This window comes from Thamnophis sirtalis, unplaced genomic scaffold (assembly GCF_051295495.1).
Source record: "Thamnophis sirtalis isolate CommonGarterSnake01/CBP01778 unplaced genomic scaffold, rThaSir2_p1.2 scaffold_3, whole genome shotgun sequence".
Taxonomy (NCBI): Eukaryota; Metazoa; Chordata; class Lepidosauria; order Squamata; family Natricidae; genus Thamnophis; species Thamnophis sirtalis.
The window spans coordinates 116,263,163-116,273,148 of NW_028261383.1; the positions used below are offsets into that span (position 1 = coordinate 116,263,163).

The following is a 9,986-nucleotide window of genomic DNA, read 5'->3' on the forward strand; positions in this document are numbered from 1 at the left end:
TACATAAGCTTGAACATAATTGAAGGTGACATAAATATTGCAGAAATATGTCTATTCATCCATCTGAAGGATAAACTAGATTGGTACTCATGAAAATGCACTCCTTATTGACTATCCATTCGGTCACTTTGCTTCAGCCTCAGTTTGTAACTAAGTAAGATGATTACTGTTCAGGACTGTTAAATTAAATTTGTCTTAGAGAATAGCCACAGATGCATAACATTTGACATGAAGTATATACATGCTTAGCTTTAGGGAATGACTGATCTTTTGTATGACATATTTGTATAGCAAGATAACAAAACAGCTGATCTCAATAGATTTGATAGAGGATTACTGATCAAATATAAACTCATTTGCTTACATGCCATCTTGGTGAGCAAGAGGAATACTATATTGAATTAAGCTATCAATATATATAAATTCGGTGATTTGTTTAGCATCTAAATAATGTCTTCATCTTGCCTTTTCTTAGGGAGTTACAGCTTTGCTTTTGCTGAAAGTGGGTGACTTGGTCATTGGCACTGGAGCTGGAATCTTAGCCCTTTGCTCAGGATCCAAATATAAAATAATCAAGTGAGTTTCTGAATTTTCTGGGACAAGGATATCATTATGTACAAGGTTCATACAGTGAAGAGAACGGGTTGTTTTGAGTCCGTGGAGAGATCTCTAGGTGTATGAGCCACCTTATCCAAACCCTTGATAGGCTTATGCTGACATACAAACAGAGAGAAGAATGGCATTCTGCTTCCTTCTCAATTTTTTTTTAAAGTCCCTTCTAGGGAAATTGTGCATAGTAGCTTCAGGGATAACACACATTCTCTTTCCGTGCTCCAAGTCAGAGATGTGTGGGATCTAAAGCACATTTTAGTTCCACTTCCTTTATGCTTTTGTTGATGTTGGAACGGTAAGGTATGGGTGCCATAGGGTCTAAGATGAAATACTTTAGATTTATCTATCTGGGGGAAAGGAAAGCTTGATCTTTCCCAGGGTACCTGGGACATTCTTCAACAACAGAAGACTGCAATTTTGGAGACATGCAGGGCAAAAAATATGCCAAAGAGCACAGCATGCTATAATTGCTAATTTAATGTGATGTCTTTCAGCTCAAAAATTCATCGCTGAAGTACCAATTTAACATGCACGGATGCTAATTGTGCAATAAATAAAGCAATCTCCGTGAATAGATTATTTAAAATATTAGCAGTTCTTTCCTGAGAAGTCAAAATTCTTTTTTAATTCATGAAATAATATTAATAAAACAGGAAAAAATCCACACGATAATTATACTCTAACCTTTAGATTTAAAAGTAAGAGCGTTTTTGGTGCAGTGGTTAGAATGCAGGATTGCAGCTAACTCTGCCCACTTCCAGCAGTTCGTTCCTGACTGGTTCAAGGGTGACTCAATCTTCCATCCTTCTGAAGTCGGTAAAATGAGGATCCAGATTGTTGGATATGCTGACTATGTAAACTGCTTAGAGAGCACTGTGTGTAAAAGCACTATGAAGTAGTATATAAGACTAAGTGTTATTGCTATTGCTAAAATATTTCTGGATTACTGAGATTGCTAAAATTCGCTATCATTGAAGGGAGAAAAGTTGGGAAAATTAAAAAAAAACCCAAAGCTAAGGAAGATTGAGCTGTCAGAAACCCATTTACCTTTTGTGCAAATCTTTCATTTTGTTTTACAGAAAAGTTCAGTTGGAAGGTGCTATTACGTCCATCACACCACGAGGCCAGGGCCACCAATTTTTTGTGGGCACAAATGAGTCACAGATTTACCGATTCTCATATTCTGACTTTAAGGATGAGCTCATAGCCACTTGCCATAATGATGCTATCAATGATATAATTTTCCCATAGTAAGTATAAGTCAAATAATTTTTCTCTCCCGTTCAAATGGAAAAGACTTTGTATAGTGATTGTAACAGTTTTCTATTTAGGAGGGTAAGCATCTGTTAATTAATCCTTCCCCTAATTTATAAGAAAAATAATAAATAATAATAATTGGAATTAACTAGTTAGTGAACTTTAGTCATTTGGAGACTCTAGCTATTTGGAAGATGCAAGAAGCAGAGCAAACTATAGAATTTGTTATATTGTCTGATGCTTTTGTAGTTTTTCCATTTTTTCAGTGGTTACAGTATTCTGCTTTTTGTATCTATTCACATAAATTCTGCCAGTAAAATATTCAGAACTAATCTTTCACATTTATTTTGATGATATTTGAACTGATGTGTGTAAGAAAGAAAATAAAATCATTTTCCCAGGAGAAATATAAGTATATTTACTTAAAAATCCAGAAATAGTCTTCACATATACGATTGGTGATTTCTCCCCAATCCCTCCTGATATTCGTGGAATCAAAAAGGAGCTCAGAACCCTAAGTATGTTTTATTAAAAATAAGGTGATATAAAAAGAAATATAGTGGATGATGAAGAAATGGAAAAATAACTTGAGTGTAAAAAAGACATATTTTGCTGGTCTTATTTGATAAAACTCCCTTTAAATCTGTCTTACTTCTTGATTTCAAACATTTTGAATCATCAGTATGCTTCTGTTTTCTTACTTTATGTAAAATTTGACATATAATTTACACGATTATAGATTCTATTCACAATTGTGTGTCAATATTTTTTTTTTGGTCTGGCATGATCCCCAAAATAATTTGGGATGTATCTTTCCAAATTATCATTTAGATCAAAATATTAAATTTCCTCATTTTTAAAAAAAGGATGTGGATGATTCGTACAGCTGTAGTTTGGACTTACTTATTTTGTGGATGCTTTTATTGTTTTAATGTTTCTGATTTGTTTTAATCGTTATATATTTTTAGAATTGTAAGCCGCCCAGAGTCACTTGGTGGAGTTCGGTGGCTATAGAAATTGAAATAAATAAATAAGTAAATAAATAAGTAAATAAATAAGTAAATAAATAAATAAGTAAATAAATAAGTAAATAAATAAGTAAATAAGGTAGAACAGGTAGAACTGCACTATTTTATAGATAAGTTTTGCTTGCCATTGATTAAATCATCTTGATTAAATCATTCTTGAGCCAGATTGGATCAGTTGACAAAAAAAAAGAGCTCACAAATAGCTGAAATCTGCTCCATTGGCTGTCATTTATTTATTGATACAAGTAGTCATCAACTTATGGCCACAAATAGGACTAGAATCTCAAGTCATTTGGTGAAGTGATCATTAAGCAAGACACCCATGTGGCCACTTCACTCAACAACTGCAATCCCAGCATTTCCATAGGTGTCATTAAGTGATCTCCTGGGTTGTTAAGAAGATGGAGTCCCAGGTAAAGAGCAGGGTATGCCTTGGAGAATAGGGAAGGCCCAGGGAGGGTTTGTTTCTGCAGCCTAGCAAAGGATTTCCCCTCCACTTTCCCCACTCTTCAGGATTTTGACTCTGTCCCTACTGCCAAATAAAGTATTTTCTCCCACTGGATGGAAGGGAGGGGAAATCCTTCATTAGACTGGAAATCTCGGTTCTGGGATGGGCCCCAGACAAAAAGTGAATGGCACAGTAAGTATGAATGTATGAATTGGAATATACTGTATACCAATGAAGGCTGCTTGATTCAAAGCTAAGATTGAAAACATTTATTAAACTAAAAGGAGTTAGGAAGATCGATCAGATAACTGTGGTGAAGAGAGAATTACTGTGCCTTCAAACCTGGGTTTCCTAGCAATACTGAAACTGAAAGAGGCTTTCAGTCCATGAATATTAGAATTAGAGGGATTGTCTTTGAACCAACTTCAAAGGGATTGTCTGTTCTGCAACCAACTTCAAAGCTGTATTTCAGCAAAGGCAGATACTACTGCATTTGGGTGACGTGCAGTCAGGTGAGGCAGGGGAGGCATAGCCGCGCCACTCCCATCATGAAAAGAAAAAAAATGTAAAAGGAAAAAGGCGAGAGCTGAGGTCAGGCTGAACTAGTTGCTGCCTCACCGTGGATGACTCTGCTTAACTGTTTAAAAAAGCCTCTAAAAAGTGCCCTCCACTTTGAGGCAGGAGAATTGTGTGCCTCATCTAGTCTGACTTTAGGTGTTTTATGATTATTCGAGCAGAGTTAAACAAGGGTTAAAAGCCTAAAAATTCCTGACATAGGTGAGGCACAAAGTTCTCCTGCCTCATAGTAGAGGACACTCATTTGGGTGGGGCTTCTTCAGAGGACCCTTTGCCTTCCAGGGGTAAGGATCAAAAGTCCTCTTTGAAGCAGCTGGAAAAGATATGTGTGGGTCGGAGGGAGGGGGAGGAATTCAAACTTTATCTTCCTGGTGCGGGGCTTTGGGCAAAGGCTGGAGGGAAGGACTCTGACTCGCTTGTGCTCTCCCTCCCCAAGTGTAGTTTGATTGCAGGCAGAGCCACGTTGCCTTTTCAAACCTGTAATCAGTGAAGCTGGGCTGGATCCTTCCAGGGCTGGGGGAAAGTGCTCTCACTGGTGCTCTCCCTCCAATCCAACTTTGTCTCTGTGTGTGTTTTGTTTGTTTGAGAGAGAGTGAGTGAGAGAGGGAAGGGGGTAGGAGAGATAGTCCAATCCAACTTCTGTGTGTGTGTGTGTGTGTGTGTGTGTGTGTGTGTGTGTTTGAGAAAGGGGGAGGGAGGGAGAGCGAGCGAGAGGAAGGAGGGGAAGGGAGAAGAAAAAGAAAGAAGGAAACTTCTTTTGGAAAGGAGAAAAACAAATGCTGTTGCTTTAAATCGGAACTGAGCATGCCTGGCTGTGGAATTCTGGGAGTTGAAGTCCACAATTCTAAAAAAAAATTGAAACCCACCACTTTGTTAGTGCCTCACCAGCCATAAACCTCACCGGACGTTACTGCTGCATTTCCTGGAGGGAGCCCTGAAGTGACATGGGTGAAACTATTCAGAAAATATGCAGAAGGGTGCCTTGAATCCTGGACAAGAGAAAGTATTAGGCAGAGACTCAGTCTGGCTTCTCACTGGCTTCCTATGGAATAAGAGGAAGGAGAAATGTGTGTTTAATTTGCAACATTATTGTATTCTAACTCATTAAAGTACAGTTCTAGCTGTTTCCTGATCAGGACAACTTCAAAAAGCAAACAGTACCGTATCCTTTGCCTTCCAGGGGTAAGGATCAAAATTTGTGACATTTACCTTGTTATTAATTTCTAAATTATGAGAGTATTCTTTGGTTTTTAATATGCTAAAAGGAACCAGATTTCATTCCTCAAATTAAAGCAGTTTTAAAGTAGCTAATATACAGTTCTCAATTGCTTTATGTATGATTTTGAAACTCATATTTTAGCTAGAATCAAACTTTTCAAGTTTCTTGAAGTTTCAAAAATTCTGGGTAAAAATCAGGTAAAAATCCAGTGGCTCTCTTGTAATTTTAGTCTGTTGTAATTTAGTTATTGAGATTCAATAGTAAATTGTTAAGTGTAGAAGCAGCAATAGTCAGATCTGTTTTATTATTTTCACCCTATAGTGGTACATCTGACTTGTTTGCCACATGTTCCAAGAATGATATCCGTGTATGGTATACACCTGAAAATAAGGAGCTGCTACGGATTACTGTCCACAACATGACTTGTCATGCCATAGATTTCATGCGGGATGGCAAAAGCATCATTTCAGGTGAAAGCATTTTAGAATGTCTGGCTTATTGAAGGACTGTATCAATCATGAATTCTTCTGTTTTAAGTAGTCATTCTGTTGCTAACCAAAATTATTAAGGCCAATCCAGCATTTGCTAAGTTCTTAAGAGTACTACAAAATGGTTTGGCTGCATTAGGAGAAGGTAAGGTTGCAGGATAGGGATGAACTACTAAATTGAACTGTAATTCTCAATTTTATAATTTGGCATCATGAACTGCTTAATTCCTGCTGGCTTATACTATGCAGCCTTGTTCACTTAAATAGAAATTGCTGAGGCTCACCCTATGATAAGAGATAAAATATGCTTTATCCGTCATCTACATATTTTTCTTAAAAGGAGTAGGTTCTTCAAGTTACCTGCTCTTGAGATTGAACAATCAGCTGTACTGACCACTGAGTTACAGAGATCTTACTTTAGGAAGGAGAAAAAGAAGAGAGATATTGCTCTGAGTAAACTCCTTTTATTTTGTGTTAGCTTGGAATGATGGAAAAATCCGTGCCTTCACCCCAGAAACTGGGCGGTTGATATACGTGATCGAGCATGCTCATAGTATGGGTGTGACAGCTGTGGCTACCACAAGTGACTGCAAAAGAATAATCAGTGGAGGTGGTGAGGGTCAGGTAAAGAATCCCCAAACATGATGTGCCTTGCAGACTTCATCAACATGTATGTCTTTCTGCTTTTAATATAATATTAAATGATAATTCAGCCATGCTAGATACAACCTGGGTAGGGACTATTATTAAACATATTTCTATGTTTCATATTTCCGCTACAATTAAAAAACAGCAATGGGTTGGTCACATGAATAAAAACCAAGTATAGCATTTTTGTTAAAAGGGGGTGAGAGATATAAATTAATGTTATGACAATAATTGATTTATATTTATGTACCACAAGTTATAATCCACAAATATCAAAAACTATGAATTGCAAGATCCTTCAATTTCATTTTGGCTATGAATGCTAAATAATGTTTCTATTAGGTGAGAGTATGGGAAGTTGGGAAGGAAACACGCAAGCTAGAAGAAGTAATGAAAGAACACATATCTGCTATTTCTTGCATCAAGATAAAGAAGAATAATCAGGAGTGTGTCACAGCCAGCACTGATGGGACATGCATTATCTGGGATCTTGTGTAAGATCACTTTTGCATAGAAGTCTGGCTCAGTTATACTACTGAGTTAAATTCCTTTTCCATAGAATGGATAATTGGATCATAGACAGAGGCCAGACTTATATGGTGTGTCAAAAATAGACAGTCCTTATGCTTTCATATGTATTAGAAATTTAGAAACTTGATTATTTCCTTCATCACAGATCAGTAGTAAATACAAAGTTGCTTTGGATTAAAATTGATTCCTGAATGTTTCCATGCAGATAGAGAAGCAGCATGTTTTTGCTGTGTTCCTAAATATTTGTTCAACTTCTTATATTAGGGGACAGCTGTGGCTTTCCAAAGGGTCCTCCCCATTCAAATACTAATGAAGGCTAACTCTATTTGGCTTCTAGATTAGTCATTTTTATATTAGGAATTGTTTGGGGATTTTTTCTCTTGGGCTGAGGCAAAAATAGTAGAGCAGCTCCTAAGGCCAAGGTATTTAGTTAAATGTAATTTCAGAAGCTGATTTTTTTTCCCTAGCCACTTCATGAGAAGGCAGATGATATTGGCCAATACTTTATTCAAATGTGTATGCTATCATCCTGATGAACATCAGCTTATCACAAGTGGCACAGATAGAAAGGTAAGAACATGAGACTAAAGGATTCATTCATTCATTCATTTTGTATACTGCTGCAATCCAAGTTGGGTGGCTATAATAAATTTGAATACATAACAATAAATCACACCTAGTTGCATGACACCATTTACTGTAATTCATAACGGTAGAAAAGTAGTGTTGCATGACCTTCCTTTATTCATTTTTATTCTGGATTCTAGATTGGTTACTGGGAAGTGTTTGATGGAGCACCAATCAGAGAATTAGAGGGCTCCCTTTCTGGTTCTATCAACGGAATGGATATTACAACGGATGGATTGTATTTTGTGACTGGTAAGGTTTTTTTTAAAAAAAAATCAATCATTTTGAATATATTTTATTTCTCCCCCTACTGATAGAGTCTCTCCTTCTCACAGCAAATAGAACATGGAATGGAGACCATCCAAAGGAAACACCATTGGCTGATAGGAGACCAAAACTGAAACTTTCTCTACCGTAGCTTGCTGCTAACTATAGTTCTATGCCTGCCACTAAGCAGAGTGGTGACAGTTTTACATAGTCTTCTCTCTTCTTTATACCACAGGAGGTGATGACCATCTAGTAAAAGTGTGGGATTATAATGAAGGTGAAGTGCTTTCTGTTGGGATTGGTCATAGCGGCAGCATCACCCGCCTGAAGATCTGTCCTAACAATAAATTAGTTGTGAGTGTGAGTGCTGACGGTGCTATCCTTCGTTGGAAATATCCTTACATTTGTAATCCTTAAAATATTTGCTACTTCTATTGGTTTTTTTTAAGGTGGCCTTTAAATAATTGTTCAACTTGGTATTGTTTTTTAAAAGTCGTCATTAGTTCAGAAGTGAATTAGTCTGAAAAAGGCACCTGTTTATTATTACCATTGTTTTTATTGGTTTCAATTATTTCGTTATATGGCATTTTGGTATATTTGTACTATGTTTGTAATCTATGATGTCTGAAATGTTAGTTAATATATATTGTCATGCTCCCTCCTTCACAGTGAATTAGAAGTTGTACAAATCTATTGTGTAAGCATCCTTAAATCTCTTTCATTAAAAAGGCAAAAGACCATAAAAACTTTACATTTGGAGCAGGTTTGAATATATACTGATTCAGAGCTTCAATGATTGTGAATCCAAGCGGTCTCTGTCCAGAGAGGAATATTTAAAAAATCCTTACAGTGAGTTAGGTCTTCAGTTCCCCCAGTTGTAGTTCAGTCAGGAGTCTTTTACAGACCCTACAACCAGCCTCTTGCATGCACTGCCTGTATTGTATTATACAATTCTTTCTCCAGATGAGTCCCTATTCTGTATTTTCCCTCATCTCCAATAAATAGGAGTAAAGTAGCAGGATATACCTGTTCAATTGTTATTTCATTCTCCCACTCAAAATAGAAAGAATACTGGGAAACAGTGCAAGACAAACTGCTGGAAACAAATAGCAACATGCCCTTATGGGGAAAAATTTTGACATTTCCTCAGTTAACTGCCAAATACTCTCTATGAGGTGGTTAAATTTGCCTACAAATATGATTTAAGCTTAACTAATTCAAAGGTTTTGTCTTCGGTGGTATAATTAAATAAGCAAAGCTCTGAAAGGTCTTGCTATTTTACATGGGGTGAAAGACTATGAACCTGTCATTTTTACATATAATACTTTGCCTGCTTGCTGTGCCATTTCCAGTTACAAAGGAGCATCTATATGACATACAGTAGGATGTTTCTGAAGAGTTCTTCTGGATAATCTACCACACCCATTAAATGCCATAGAGGGGGAGTTGCAAGTTAATCATTCTGATCCCACTTAAAGTATAAGAATCAGTTGTTATGTAGTTTCTTTAAAACAAAAGATGTCCCTAAAAACTTTCTCTTGATTCCGAAGGCAGCGTTCTAAAATAAGTTCTTTACAGACATAAGCCGGTGTTTGCCTTGATATATTTTATTCTGCCTTCTGCAACTCTTGGATCATTGATATAATGGATGGATTAATGACCATCAGGAGGGAGGAAGCACTTTTATTTTTCATCATATGAAAAATGATCTAGGCCTTAGGCAAGGCACTAAAGTCTTCTAAGAAAGATGTGGGGATATAGGTGAGCACGTTTGAATCCTCTTCTTGACATCTAGACATTTTTGACTTCCTCTTCTCAACATCTTGACAGTCTTCTTGACATCCTGACAGTTGATGTCAAGGGAAAGAAAGCTAACCTCCTTCTTTTGATGGGCTACTTTGCCATTTGAAAGAAGGTTTAAACTCTCACTGAAGTGCGATAAGAAATTCTGCAATTTAGTGAGGTTTTCCTATAATTTTAATGGCTTGCGGATAGAAACTTCTTCATTCAGAGTCATAAGCAGTCTGCTTGAATGGCAAATTTCATAAAGGGTGTGATTTTCCTTACAACCACCTTTATTTGTGTGGTGACTTTACAGATGAGTTCCCAGCATGCATTGGTCAGTTATTCTGATGCTGTGCCTCAGGGGCAAAAATATTAATTAAACTGAATGTCCCTACAAAGTATTAATGCTATCTTAGTTAATTTATATTTCTGCTTAAAGGTCAGAGGATAAGTTTTATGCATTCGTGTTTCATAGTTTGATGAAAACACCTAGTCCTGTG

The 9,986-nt window shown here is 36.8% G+C and overlaps 1 protein-coding gene across 3 annotated transcripts in view; it reads left to right on the forward strand.

The window, feature by feature from the left end:
- Positions 1-8,447, forward strand: part of CFAP52 (cilia and flagella associated protein 52) — a 31,382-nt gene extending 22,935 nt beyond the window's left edge. For all 3 annotated transcript variants that reach the window (XM_087709792.1, XM_087709791.1, XM_014055813.2), the window contains exons 7-14: positions 476-576; positions 1,692-1,862; positions 5,462-5,610; positions 6,107-6,252; positions 6,619-6,770; positions 7,275-7,377; positions 7,575-7,686; positions 7,937-8,447. In XM_087709792.1, the coding sequence (XP_087565918.1) occupies positions 476-576; positions 1,692-1,862; positions 5,462-5,610; positions 6,107-6,252; positions 6,619-6,770; positions 7,275-7,377; positions 7,575-7,686; positions 7,937-8,118 (1,116 nt within the window). In that variant the 3' untranslated portion in view covers positions 8,119-8,447. The remainder of the gene's footprint in view (positions 1-475; positions 577-1,691; positions 1,863-5,461; positions 5,611-6,106; positions 6,253-6,618; positions 6,771-7,274; positions 7,378-7,574; positions 7,687-7,936) is intronic.
- The last annotated feature ends 1,539 nt before the right edge of the window (positions 8,448-9,986 follow it).